This window comes from Bison bison, unplaced genomic scaffold, assembly GCF_000754665.1.
Source record: "Bison bison bison isolate TAMUID 2011002044 unplaced genomic scaffold, Bison_UMD1.0 scf7180017864143, whole genome shotgun sequence".
Classification (NCBI taxonomy): Eukaryota; Metazoa; Chordata; class Mammalia; order Artiodactyla; family Bovidae; genus Bison; species Bison bison.
In genome coordinates this window covers 5,997,748-6,012,990 of record NW_011494715.1, presented here as the reverse complement: position 1 = coordinate 6,012,990, position 15,243 = coordinate 5,997,748, and the positions used below count along the sequence as shown (strand labels likewise).

General features: G+C 42.6%; 1 protein-coding gene across 1 annotated transcript in view; it reads right to left on the bottom strand.

The window, feature by feature from the left end:
- INTS9 (integrator complex subunit 9) overlaps nt 1-15,243 on the bottom strand; it is a 126,671-nt gene that overhangs the window by 13,804 nt on the left and 97,624 nt on the right. Inside the window, exons 9-11 of the mRNA XM_010840286.1 lie at nt 12,187-12,298; nt 8,711-8,891; nt 3,086-3,146 (exon numbers count right to left, since the gene is read on the bottom strand). Coding sequence (XP_010838588.1) covers nt 3,086-3,146; nt 8,711-8,891; nt 12,187-12,298 — 354 coding nt within the window. The remainder of the gene's footprint in view (nt 1-3,085; nt 3,147-8,710; nt 8,892-12,186; nt 12,299-15,243) is intronic.

The following is a 15,243-nucleotide window of genomic DNA, read 5'->3' as shown; positions in this document are numbered from 1 at the left end:
CAATGCAGAAGACCTGGGTTTGATCCCTGGGTCAGGACGATCCCCCGGAGAATGGAATGGCAACCCACTCCAGTATTCTTGCCTGAAAAATCTCATGGACAGAGGAACCTGGCGGGCTACAGTCCCTGAAGTCTCAAAGACTCAGACATGACTTAGTGACTAAAGGACAACGACAACATTGCCCTGAGATGCTGTCTGATGGATAAAGAATTGGTGTGAGACATTTCTCGATCCTGTAGTCATTCCTAATGCATACGAGGGGAGCCCGCAACAACTCCAAGCCCACCTGTTGCCATCCCAACAGTAAGGATGAGGCAAGAATGGGGCCATTCCCAAAGGGAAACTCAACTTTCTTTACTCTGAAAGACTTAACCTTTAATTCTAAGAGACTGTTTTCATTAGCAAGACCACCCTGGAGGTCTTAATCAGGGCTCACATGCCTGGCTGGGATACGAATAGTAAACATGGAAAACTCATTGCATTCTTACTTCCTAGTTACATACTAATAAAACTGACATTTTTTATAACCTATGTGGCCCAAAGCATTACTCACCCCAGTTAAATAGATAAATGGCTGACTAAAGGACCAGTTCTCTTGTACCCACACATGTCAAAGAGATGACTGGGAATCTAAGAAGAGCAGTAGGTCTTTGCACATAAGTCACTTTTTAGGCGCTCTGATTTTTTTCCCCCATTATATCTACTTTTCCAGCTGACTTACTACCTTTTTGACAATCCAGAATTATCTCTGTGCTGTTTTAAGGTCTAAACTACACAGGCAGTGGAGCTGCAGGCAGGAATTCTGTAAAGCAGTTTTTCATCAGTACTAAAGGCAGAAGTGTATTTTCTCATGGACACTGGTCATGTGACACTGGCTATCAATTCCATCATGCCCTAATATCAATAAGTACGTATTAGGAACCCTGATTGTGCAACTTGGGTCTTTTCCCATCCCTAGCTATGAGTGGGACAAAGGTCATTCGTGACAAACTTGTGGGTAAGAACATGGTAATACCCTTGGAGATCAAGTTCTAAGGAAAGGCTAACTGTTACTAGGGAAGAGGCAGGTACACTTTCAGTGTAAAGCCACCACCGAGCATGTTCTGCCACACTTAATGTTCTGACACGATTAGATTTCTACCCTGAGTTTCACTGTAGTAATGACAGAGTTTGCAAAAGCCTTGGCGGCCGTTAAGACAGTATGAGGGGGCCTTCCTGGTGGCTCAGTGGTAAAGAATCCGCCTGTCAGTGCAGGCGACATGGGTTCTATCCCGGATCCGGGAAGATCCCACATGCCACGGGACAACTGAGCCCGTGCGCCACAACTACTGAGCCTGAGCTCTAGAGCGTGGGAGCCGAAACTGCTGAAGCTCCTGCACCATAGAGCCTGTGCTCTGCAGTAAGAGAAGCCACCACAAGGAGAAGCCGGAGCCTGCAATGAGAGAGTAGCTCCCGCTCTCCGCAGCTAGAGTGAAGCCCGTGCAGCAGCAAAGACCTAGCACTGCCCTCCCAACCCCTCAAAAGACAGTACGAGGGCTGCATGGGACTTCCCTGGAGGCCCAGTTAAGACTCTGCCTTCCAAGGAGGGGGCGCAGGTTCAATCCCTGGCTGGGGAACCAAGATCCCAGGTGCCACGTGGTGCAGCCAAGAGAATGAAAAACAGAAACAGACAGTATGAGGACTGCAAGTAACTTGCTCAAAACCTTCCACTTGACGTCTTAGTTAATGAAAGACCCCTCCTTGGGAGTAGGAAAACAGTAGTAAGATTTAAAATAATTAGCAGGACATTTGTTGCAATTTACTCAAGTCAAATAGTTAATTGCATAATAAGTCAGTCAGTGAAATCCCTATACATAAGTACCTGCACAGATGTACCTAACTGGATGGCATTTTTACAAAACGAAAACATCCGTGTACCCATTCGCACATCAAGAAACAGCATCACCGGCTCCTCAGAAACGCCCCTTGTCCGCTTCCAGGCCCTGCCCGCCCCCGCGGCTGTCTCTGTGATGACCACTCTCCTGACTTCTAATATCAAAGGCGAGCTTTCTGTATGTGTGAAAGTGTTAGTTGCTCAGTCATGTCCGACCCTTTTGTGAACCCATGGACTGTAGCCTGCCAGGCTCCTCTGTCCATGGGATTCTCCAGGCAAGAATACAGGAGTGGGTTGCCATTCCCTTCTCCAGGGATCTTCCTGACCCAGGGATTGAACTCGGGTCTCCTGCACTGCAGGCGGATTCTTTACCACCTGAGCCACCACGGAAGCCAAGAACACTATAAGACGTTCATATGATGTGCTATGAAATATTAGGCAGCAGCAATAACAGTGAGGCACACAGAGAAAGGTTCATCATTTACTGTTTGGTGAAAAACAAAAGTAGTCACGAAACTGGGCACACACAGGCGTATAAAAACACGACTGGTTCTGTGAAGAAGGGGGAATTTTTCTGTTTTTTAAATTGAAATGTTGTCATTTTCATCATTAAATATTTACACCAAGGACATAAGCTATGTTTAGTATCTTATACTAAAAAACATAACTTAGTTGCTCAGTCGTATGTCTCTTTGCAACGCCAAGGACTGTAGCCCACCAGGCTCCTCTGTCCATGGGATCCTCCAGGCAAGAATACTGGAGTGGGTTGCCATTTCCTTCTCCAGGGGATCTTCCTGACTCAGGGATTGAACCCATGTCTCTGGCGTCTCCTGCACTAACAGGTGGGTTCTTTACCACTAGCGCCACCTGGGAAGCCCTTATACTAAGACACAACCAACTCGTAGGAAGACTTTGACAATAAGTAAATCTATTATGCAAAAAGGCAGTAGTAGATACTGGAATAAAATTCCTCACCCAGTCAATGCAACAGAAGTAGACTATGAACTGAGCAACATACTGGAAATGTAAGGTGTTAATAAGAAGAGAAAGTAACACATCTTGAGTTAGCATATTCACGCCACCTTACAAGGCAAACAGAAGGCCGTATCAGTTTATCTCCACATTTCTTAATTCTAATGATCTGCTATTTCCACCCACATACCTTTACCTACATTTCTTACTTGCTCTGACCTAGTGATTCCATTTTCTTACCTCAGCATGAGGAAAAGGCGGTTCTGGGAGGTACACCTTAGTCTGTTTGTTGTGACAAAGCCTTTAAAAACAAAAAAGATGAGCACATTAGGCACGGTACACAGAGGCATTTGCTGCCACCTAGTGGTTAAACAGTGCAAATACATGCTGAGGTTTAAAATTTTCCTGCCAGTGAATCTCACTGTAAATAGCTGGCATTTATAAAGTAATTAGGATGTAAGTCTCTTGTGAGCGTATTTTTAACCTTTGAAATTCCTCAATACATTTTTTCCCTTAAAACACAAGCTTCTTATTTTGGAGTAATTTTAGATTTACAGAAAATTTGCAAAGATAGTACAGAGTTCATCATCTCACTGTTTTGTTAAACTAAGACACTGACATCAGCACACTACAGTTACCTAAACTCTAGACTCTACTCAGCTGTCACCAGTTTTTCCACTGATTTTTTTTTCTCCTCCAGGATCCAAGATACTGTATTTCATTTAGTTGTGGTCAGTTTTTTTGGCTGTACCACAAGGCTATAAGGATCTTAATCCCCAGACCGGGGACTGAACCCATGCCTCCTGCAGTGGATGCACGAAGTCCAAACCATGGACCACCAGGGAATTCCAAAGTGACCAATTCTGAGTAGAAAGTAATTTTCTGTTGAGACAGATTTCTATTTGTACATGTACCATTTCATAAATAGCAGAATTTGGTAAGTCTAACTGGAGAGTAATAAATCTCTCCAGGAACTATCTTAATTCAGAGACACTGACTGTTTTAGGTAGTCTGTTTTTCCCTAGTCAGATGTGACATTTAAGACACGGAGATTTCTGGAAAAACATATGATAAAAAGTTAATCAAGGTATGTGGTGCTCTGTAGGTCTGACATTTTTAAGTTGGGGGAAAAAACACATGCAGTGATTGTTAGAACCCGCTTCTAAGAATCCTACTAAAGCAGAATTAAAGCATTTCAACATTTCTAACAGATATTACTTTTGATGGAATAATTCAGGACTCTGGGGGTCTAGGTTTAGTCTTAACTTCATTACACAATCTGTTATCTAATTTTTCCTACCTTTGGTTGAACTCGACTTTAAAAACATCACTTTTTAAAACATCACTTCCACAACTCCTTTGTGGAAGAAGATGTAAAACACAAAAACAAGATACTTTTTGAAGGGTTACTTATTAATAGTGTCTAAACAGACAATAGTAGTGTCTTTATTTCAAACTCAGTAAGAGGGATAAAAGAGCTTGGTTTAAAACTTTAATGTTGAGTGCTGCAAAGGATAATATATCAGTTAGCATCAGTATATAAAAGTATAAAACTAAAATACTTCTGTCAAAAAATAAAAGAGATAAATGCATTTCATGCAAAGATGGGCACAATAAAGGACAGAAATGGTATGGACCTAACAGAAGCAGAAGATATAAAGCAGAGGTGGCAAGAATACACAGAAGAACTATACAAAAATGATCTTCATGACCCAGACAACCATGATGGTGTGATCACTCACCTAGAGCCAGACATCCTGGAATGAGAAGTCAAGTAGGCCTTAGGAAGCATCACTACTAACAAAGCTGGGATTCCAACTGAGCTATTTCAAGTCCTAAAAGATGATGCTTTCAAGTGCTGCACTCAATATGCCAGCAAATTTGGAAAACTCAGCAGTGCCCATAGGACTGGAAAAGGTCAGCTTTTATTCCAATTCCAAAGAAAGGCAATGCCAAAGAATGTTCAAACCACCACTTAATTGCACTCATCTCACACGCTAGCAAAGTATTGCTCAAATTTCTCCAAGTCAGATTTCAACAGTACATGAATTGAGAACTTCCAGATGTTCAAGCTGAATTTAGAAAAGGCAGAGGAACCAGAGATCAAATTGTCACCATTTGTTGGATCATCGAAAGAGAAAGAGAATTCCGGAAAAACACCTGTATCTGCTTCACTGACTATGCTAAAGCCTTTGACTGTGTGGATCACAACAAACTGTGGAAAATTCTTCAAGAGATGGGAATACCAGACCACCTTACTTGCCTCCTGAGAAATCTGTATGCAGGTCAGGAAGCAACAGTCAGAACAGGACATGGAACAACAGACTGTGTCCAAGCTGGGGAAGGAGTATGTCGAGGATGTATATTGTCACCCTGCTTATTTAACTTATATGCAGAGTACATGATGAGAAACGCTGGGCTGGATGAAGCACAAGCTGGAATCAAGACTGCCAGGAGAAATGTCACTAACCTCAGATATGCAGATGACACTACCTTTATGGCAGAAAGCAAGAAGAACTAAAGAGCCTCTTGATGAAAGTGAAAGAGGAGAGTAAAAAAGCTGACTTAAAACTCAACATTCAAAAAACTAAGATCATGGCATCTGGTTCCATCACTTCATGGCAAACAGATGGGAAACAATGGAAATAGTGACAGACTTGATTTTTTTGGGCTCCAAAATCACCGCAGATGGTGACTGCAGTCATGAAATTAAAAGACGCTTACTCCTTGGAAGAAAAGTTATGACCAAGACAGCATATTCAAAAGCAGAGACATTACTTGGCGGACAAAGTCTGTCTAGTTAAAGCTATGGTTTTTCCAGTAGTCATGTATGGATGTGAGAGTTGGACCATAAAGAAAGCTGAGCACCCAAAATTGATGCTTTTGAACTGCGGTGTTGGAGAAGACTCTTGAGAGTCCCTGGGACTGCAAAGAGATCAAATTAGTCAACCCTAAAGGAAATCAGTCCTGAATGTTCATTGGGAGGACTGATGCTGAAGCTGAAACTCCAATACTTTGGCCACCACATGTGAAAAACTGACTCATGTGAAAAGATCCTGATGCTGGGAAAGATTGAAGGCAGGAGGAGAAGGGGACAACAGAGGATGAGATGGTTGGATGGTAGCACCGAGTCAATGGACATGAGTTTGAGCAAGCTCTGGGAGTTGGTGATGGACAGGGAGGCCTGGCGTGTTGCAGTCCATGTGGTTGGAAAGAGTCAGAAATGATTGAGCGACTGAACTGAAATGCAACGTGGGGGACTCCCCTGGTGGTCCAGTGGCTAAGACTCGGTGCTCTCAATGCAGGAGGCCCAGGTTCAATCCCTGGTCAGGGAACTAGACCCCACATGCTGTAACTAAGTGTTCATATGCTGTAACAAAGACCCAGTGCAGCCAAGCACATAAATATTAAAGAGGAATGAACCAATAAGTGCCATGTGCTACCCTGGATCGGATCCTGGAAGAGGAAACAGGCATTGGTGGAATAGCTGGTGTAATATGAATAAAGCCTGGAGTTCAGTTAATAATACTGTGCTTATGTTAATTTCTTAGCTTTGATACAGAATGCATGACCATGTAAGATATGAACACTGGGGTAGGGGGGAACCTGAGGAGAAGGTATATGGGAGTTTCTGTAGTATATCTGCAGCCTTTCTATACTTAAAATTATTTACTAAAAGGAACAAGTTATTATTGAAAAAACAAATTCAAAAGACAAAACTGAAAAAAGGGCCAAAATGGGAAACAATGTCTGTAGATATAACAAAGCATTAGGATCTTTAATACATGTATAGGGTTCAAATAAATAGATAAAGGTACAACACCTCTGGTATGTAAACAGGCAAATAAGGAGTAATTTACAGAAGACACAAACATTTTTCTGGAAAGCAATTTAGATTTGTATGATGAACATTAAAAACTATGTACATCTTTTGTTCCAGTAATACTATTTTTAGTAACTTACCCAAAGCGGATGTAGTCATAAATATACAGAATGATATTAATCGAAAATTTATCACTAAAAGGAAAAAAACTGGGAAAAGCCTGTCCACCCATAAGACAACAGTTATGTAAATTATACTATGTATAAATGATGAGTGATGATGTCATAATGCAGTCAAGGAAAAATGATGGTATCAAAGATTTTCTAATGCTCTAATCTAGTATTGGGCTTCCTTGGTAGCTCAGCTGGTAAAGAATCCGCCTGCAATGCAGGACACCCCGGTTCGATTCCTGGGTCAGGAGGATCCACTAGAGAAGGGATAGGCCACCCACTCCAGTATTCTTGGGCTTCCCTGGTGGCTCAGCTGGGAATGAATCTGCCTGCAATGCGGATTAAAAAATTTAAAGGCAGGATTCACAATTAAATATTCAGCATGATCCCTACGTAGAAAGATGAAATACATCAGAATCTAATAGTGACATTATTTCTGGTAGTGGGATCATGGGTTCGGATTATTTTTTACTGTTCTCTGTAACTTTCTTTTTCTCTAGTAAACATGTATTACACTCATATTAAAAACAAATAACAAAAAACAGGAACTCAAAAACAACCTACTCTTACCAGTCCCGAGTCCTACCCCATCAGACATTCTGACAAGAGTGGATGGAAGCACAGACACCAGTTAGGACACTGCCCACAGGGCTGGTCCCCGAGCCTGCATCGTTCAGTATTTTCAGCTGAGGGTCTGGATGAAGACGTTCAGGACATGCTGATGAACGTGCAGCGATCCTCATGTGGACTGCCACCTAGTCAAGATTACCTTCCCATAATGCGGAGAAGAGACTTCTAATCAAAGAAGAAATCCAATGGCCGCCAATAAAAGTGACCTTTTATTGTTAGTCACTAAGTCAAATATAATATAAACAACAACAAAAAGTCCTATGAATGAACATGAATAATACACACGTTGGACGGAGAAGACTGAATTTAAAAACAGAAAAAAAGGGCCTTGAGCACAACTAAAATGGGAAGAAAAAAACGATACTTAAAAGTGGGGTAGGCAAGCGTGACTTTGGGATAATCTGTGCGAATAGGTATGCTGCACAGTTGCTGTTCAGTTGCTTCAGCACGCCAGGCTTCCCTGTCCTTCACTATCTCCCAGAGTTCGTGAACGTTGCACAGAGTAATGTACAAATCCTCTTAAATCAGAGGCTTTGTGGACTATTGTGCCCATTAGGTCATCACACCAGTAGACGGGATTAAGCACACCTGTGTGTCACAACCCCATCCCTGGGTACCATTAAGTCCGGTGTGTAATTTACAGTATTTCCTCCTACCCTGCCTTTTTGTGGCCAGGTGAGTTAGATTCAAACATCTGTCTAAACAATCCTGAAAAGGTTCACCCACTTCATATTGTTCAATAATTTACCCATCCTAGGATTTGATCAAATAATTTCCTGTTGTAATAAAACACTGTCACCAAATATACTATTGAAATGGAAAAATAAGCTAGTTTTCCCCATCAGATTTGGTATTAAAAATTTCAGAGAACATGAGCTTGGGTTGGAGACTTTTTTTAGCTTTAAGAATGTAACTGCACTTTGTAACAGACAGAGGGAAGCATGTGAGAAGGTAAGTGCATAACAGTTTTATTGTTCATTTTGAAACTGGTGGCTAAGTTACGTCTTTGCCTTTCCTCCTTCCCTTCTTAATAACAATTCTCCTAAATCCTAGCAAAGTAACTGCTCTGGGTTTCATTAATACAATCTTCATATCACAGAAAGGAAAAAAGAAAAAAATGAAGGTTTCACAGTAAGGTGAGAAAAAATAAGATTATTTCTATTTCTTTTTAAATTAAAACTAAAAAGCTTTTTCTTTTCCTACTGCTTGACTGTAGGGATCACAGGAAAAACAGAGACCTACCACTCGGCAAAAATCTGTGAAAACTCCAGTGAACTGTTAGCCACCGGGGAGATGAAGTAGAAAGGGATGCTGGAGAGGCCGGCCGAGTCGATGTACTGGTACAGGCACTCCAGGAGGTCGTAGATCACTCCCGAAGGGTAGCAGGGCACCAACACGTTTCCTCCATTCCGAACCGTCAGTGCTAGAAGGGTGGAAGCCACAGGACACTGTAACTCAGACGGACTTCAATAATATTAAAAACAAAAAAGAAAAGAGAAGAGCTGAGGCCAGAGAGGGGGAAAGTAGCATCAAAAGAACAGTTTTATACAGGGAGGACAGAACTTTACAAATTATGTTTGCATTTCTTTCATTTTTCCACTTCTGTTCCTATAATTCACTTCATTTGGGTAACAATCAACTTGGTTTTTTTGGGGAAAATGTACCAAAAAATTAATATTCTATCAACTGAGATATTTGGTGCAAAAAAGATTTTCATACCCATACATGGGAAAAAAAACCATGTAATCTTGCCTCCACTTTAAATGAATAACAAATACACTATTTTCTTAAGCAAAAGTCATCAAAACAAAAATTTTCATCAAAACATAAAGAACAAAAAAAGATTTGAGTTCTGATTTTCAGTTGCTTGCTATGTAGTTCAAATAGCAATAAAATCAGCAGTATTATAGTGTGTAGGTGGGGAGGACCCTGAGTTATTTTTTTAAAGGAACAATTTTAGTAAGGATTCTCAGTCACTGGTCCATTCAACAAACAATGGACTTTAAAAAAAATATGAACTATTTATTTTTGGCCCGCTGGGTCTTGGGTGCTGGGAGGGCTTTCCTCCAGTTGTGATCAGGGCTTCTCACGGCAGCAGCTTTTCTTGTTGTGGAGCACGGGCTCTAGGGTCTTGGGCTTCAGTAGGTGTGACTCCCAGGCTCTAGAGCGCAGGCTCAGCAGTTCTGGTGCACGGGCTTGGCTGCCCTGAGGCGTGCAGGAGCTTCCTGGATCAGGGATAGAACCCACGTCTCCTACAATGGCAGGAGGATTCTTAACCAACTAGACAGCAAGGAAGTCCCAACACTGACTTCTTTTGAAGACTAGCACCAGAGTGGGAGGGTCCAGAGGCTTACTGATGATCACCTGAGGGATCAGCAACATCTCAGGCCCGGGGACCAGGGTGTGCAGGCGTGGATTTGGGTTTTCAAGTTCCCAATGGCAGATGAGCTCGGGACGGACCATCCCAGCGCCTTCTCTTTTCAGCTCCTGCTCAGAACTTTGTTTCATTTGTCTCTGTTTGGGCTCTGATCATTGCTGAGTGACCCATAAGGAAATAGGCCAAGTTTTTCCATTTGACTCATTCTAGTGGCATTTTCTTCCATGAGTGTTTTGTCTATAAGAAAATCCTCTATTCTTTAAAGGCTTAAAATCAGTTATCAAATGAGGAATTGCAACTTATAACCAAAATCGTAGTAGAAACTGTAACTGGCTGAGACAAGTCAAGCTCTCAATTTCTTTCTTCGTCTAGTTTCCAATATAGATGAAAACAAGCAAAGTTAGGGCACAGAACCTGAACTCTCTGATGCCTTCTATCCTCCTGTATGTCCCAACTCTCACATCCGTATTCTCCAAGATGCTGTGCATGGAGGACTGGCTGACCCGCTACTACTGGAGTAGGAACCAAGGAAAAGATGAGAGCGCTGCAGGGCTCCAGTCCCACTCCATCTCAAGCTGTGGGACCTCAGGAAAGCCACTGCAACCTCCTGGGCCTCAGCTTCCTCACTGCTTACGAGAGGAGTGAACTAAATCAGTGGTTTTCAAGCCTTCTTTTGTAGGAAAATTGCCAGAACATGATAAACATACAACTTCTCCACTAGGCCTCCTCTCCTCAGACAGTCGGACTGTGGCACAGACTCAACATGTGAGGCAGCTGGTCAGTGGACCCCTCTGAGCAACAGTGGATTACATGGAAGAGTCTTTCAAGATCCAAAGCCCTTGGATTCCATGATTCTAGAGTTATAAACAAACATACAAAGTCTCTTTGAAACCAGTCCAATTGTTCTTCCAAGCTAAGAGTAAATTGTCGTTGTTCAGTTGTTCAGTAGTGTCCGACTCTTTGTGACCCCAGGGACTGTGGCCTGCCGGGCTCCTCTGTCTGTGGGATTTCTCAGCAAAGAATACTGGAGTGGGTTGCCATTCCCTTCAACAGGGGATCTTCCCAACCCAGGGATCAAACCTGCATCTCCTGCACTGGCAGGTGGATTCTTTACCACTGAGCCACCTAGGAAGCCCAAGAGTAAGTTACTGGTACCTTAAAATCAGCAAAGAATTAAAAAGTCTACAACTATTGGCAAGGGAAAGTGAAATTTCACAGACAATATTAGAAGACAACCACTTCCCTCCCCCAGAGCTGAGGTAACAGGGCTGAGGGGCCTGAGCTCATGAACTCCTCTTTGGTAACAGTGATTGAATGAATGTGTCCCCTGAAGTTCATATATTGAAGCCCTAACCCTCAATGTGACAGTGTTAGCAAGGGGATCCTTTGGGAGGTGACCATGTCTATATGAGATCATGAGTATGGAGCCCCCACGATGGGATTAGTGCCCTTATAAAAAGAGGAAGAGGCCCTGGGCCAGCCTTTCTCTGCCATCTGGGGACATAGCCAGAAGGCTGCTGTCTGTAAGCCAGAGAGAGGGTTCTTGACCAGAACCCAGATGTGCTGGCCACCGCATCTCTGACATCCTAGCCTCCAGAACTGTGAGAAATAAGTGTTGTTTAAAGCTACTAGCCTTTGGTATTTGTTACAGTAGCCTGAGCTAAGATAGGAAGCGACCTACATATTTCTAGAAGAAATGCAGCATTTCTAGACTTTACTGACAATTATTCCAAAGAAGCATACATTTATTCCAGGTAGAAAATACTCAACAAGTCTCTCAATTATAGTCCCCCCCTGCCCCACCCAAAGAAGAAAAAATAATACCAAGCAAATATTTTTGGGGAAAAAATACACCTGTTCAATGTATCCCTGTTGTGAATTCAAAATATTAAGTCTTTTCTGTGCTATTATTTGCAAAGCAAAGACAAGATTATTTCCTTCTTTAACTCTGCTTATCCTATAAGCACTCCTGACCCACCTGCAAAACCCACCAGCAAGAAGCGGTGGGCACCTGCCAGCAAGAAGAGGAAGAGTTTCTATGTAAGTGGGAGAATGTTGAGCATCGGCTGTATAATTGCTAAAAATTCAAACTTACCGTTATAACCACCATTCTTATTGTGCCTTCAGATTTAAGTTGCTTAAGAACTGCTTTTGTTGACAACAGTAGGTTTTGAAGGATAAACAGAAAGCGTGGAAATAAATGAGGGAAAAGGTCATAACAGGGGGCATCAACAGGGTGTGAATGTGAAGCAAAGGGAGAAAAAAGTACCACAGGAGCAGGGCGATCACAAAATAAACGTGAACCATTTCCTCCCATGTAGGACTTTCCCGAGACACATACCTAGGTTGCTGCAGAACTCACCCACCATGCTATCAGGGTTTGCGGTGGGAATCTGGGTAAGGCCTGTCAGGATGAGAACATCGCTGTTTTTGAGAGATGCTTGGTCCATGGGCTGAAAAACCACAGAGAACTAGGCTTAGCATATTAAACAAAAAAAGGTTAGGTATCAGAAGGAAAGGAAAAAGAGAACACAATCAATGGTCTTTCCATGTCAAACTTGTCAAGAGGTCATCTCACTTCCTTTTACAACATGCCTATCATTGAAGAGTGGTTGCCCAAGGGAGATGGGTACCAATGGGAGGGAACTTTATGGGGCGATGAAAAGTTCTGACATGCTATGAAAACTCATAGAAGTCTGGGGAAGGGTGGATTCATGCATATAGATGACTGAGTCCCTTTGCTGTCCACCTGAAACTACCACATTATTAATTAGCTGTGTGTATGCTTAGTGTGTATGCTCAGCTGTGTCAGTTTCTTTGTGACCCCATGGACTGTAGCCCACCAGGCTCTGCTGTCCATGGAATTTTCCAGGCAAGAATACTGGAGTGGGTTGCCATTTTCTCCTCCAGGGGATCTTCCTGACCCAGGGATCAAACATGGCACCTGCACTGGTAGGGGTTTTTTTTTTTACCACTGTGCCCCCTGGAACTCCATTATAAAGCAAAAAGCTAAAAAAAAAGAAAAGGATAACCCCCCCAAAAATATGAAAAAAAAAAAAAGAAAAGAAGCTCTTTTTGTAAAGCTATCTTACACGTATCATCACAAATTTGAGGTGGACCTCAAATCTGAGCCTGTACCAGGATCACCTGGAGGTGGAGTGCTGCCCCCACCCCAGGGTTTCTGATTCAGGTTTGAGGTGGGGCCTGAGAAGATGTAATTCTCATGAGCTCCCAGGAGATGCTCCTGGTGGGGATGTGGATGGTGGTCTGGAGACCGTGCCCTGAGATCCACTGCACTGTACAGTCTGGTTCTCAAAACAGCCCTGCCACGTACAGGAAACTGGGATCGCTGTGGAAATACAGAGGTCGAGACTCAAAAAGCTGGGGTGCTTTTCCCAAAGAGTCAGTGGCAGAGGAGAGAGGACAATGGATCAGGAACCAGAAAGGTAAAGCCCCCTTCAATTCCACTACCAGTACGGGACCTCAGCCGAGCCTCGGGCTGGGCTTCTTATAAAATGACCCGTCTCCCTTCAGGGATTTCTCAGAGTCTCATGTGCTAATTTACACGATCTTCCTGTAGCCTATGGAGTCCTATAGCACAATGTTATGCAATCCTTAGGTTCTATTTTTGAATTGCATTTTGACTGCTTTCAGAGCATTTAAAAAAATACGAAGTACCTCTTCCAAATAAATCAGGATTAAAACTGGAAACAAAAATGAAGGCCCATGCAAGGATGTATTGTACGACATGAGGAATATAACCAATTTTTTACAATAACTGTAAATAGTACTCTTTTAAAATTGTATAAAAACAGGGACTTCCCTGGTGGTCCAGTGGCTAAGACTTCATGCTCCCAAGGCAGGGGGCCCGGGTTTGATCACTGGGCAGGGAATTAGATCCCACATGCTGCAACTAAAGATCCTTCATGTTTCACTGAAGATTGAAGATTCCACACTCTGCAACTAAGACCCGGTACAGCCAAATAAATATTTTTTAAAACTGCATAAAAATTTTAAAGTATTTAATAAGAGAAATAGAAAGGGGAAAAACAGAAGGTCCAAAGACCGAGATGCTAGAGAGCTCATCCATGTTTTCATTTTGTAATGTATCTTTTGCTCAATTTCATTTAACCTACTCACTAGAACATCAGAAGGAAAAAACAGGAGGGATAAACATTATCCCTCCTCTTTCCTATCCAAATTTCTCAGTAAAATTCCAAATAGCAGTGCAGCCAAGACCTACCACGTGCATTGCTATTTCTGAGTCCACGTGCCTTTTGATGTATCATCCTTCAGCATCTTATATCTGCATGGACATATGGGCTTCATCAATTTTTTAAAATAACACGATTGTGGATAGATAAGTTGCTTATTACTGTGAAAAGCATTTTTTTAAAACATGGATACAGGAGATGTACAGTTGTGACAACTATATTGAGCAGCTTCTAATTGCTATTTGCACAGACACAATAATGCGTGTAAAGAGCTTTTCTTCTGCTCAGGCAGAACTGACCTGCGTATTTGCCTTCTCAACAAACACACGTACGTTCGTTGTTTCCAGAGAGGAGGGAAGGGGGAGTAAAGCATGGAGGTTCACAGTCACTGATGTGTGAGGAGCCTGGGCATGCTCAGTGTGTGCCTACGTCAAGAAGGAACTGGAATGGTGATCAAAGGGACCAAGCTTTGTTGGGCAGTATATTTAACTTATGGATGAGAAGGGCTTTCCAGGTGGCTCAGATGGTAAGAGTCTGCCTGCAGTGCAGGAGACCCCAGTTTGACCCTGAGGTCATGAAGATCCCTGGAGAAGGGAATAGCAACCCACTCCAGTATTCTTGCCTGGAGAATCCCATGTACAGAGGAGCCTGGCGGGCTGCAGTCTGTGGGGTTGCAAAAGAGTTGGACACGACTGAGTGACTAAAACAAAATAAACCAGTATTCTTGCCTGGAGAATTCCAAGGACTGAGGAGCCTGGCGGGCTACAGTTCATGGGGTCACAAAGAGTTGGACATGACTGAGCGACTAATACACACACACACACACACACACACACACTTAGCTTAAAAGGACAACAATTTTATAAGGACCTTATTAGAACAAACCACTAATAATTCACAGGGCTGATAGGGAATTCAGCAGCCCTCAGAACCTCCAAAAATCGTACAAACAACTCTGTCTCCCTATATCCATTCTCCCACAGATTTAATCGGGTTGTCATTTGGGGCCATGATCTCCAAAAGGTTAACTGAAGACAACTAATCTAAACAATGACTCAGAAGCAATTCTGGCCTTGAGAACACCATCATCTCTGAACCTCAGCCATTACCACCATGTTCCTTTTAAATATTAAATGCCCATAACAAAAAACAAAGGCAGTGCTACAACATGACTACCAACATAA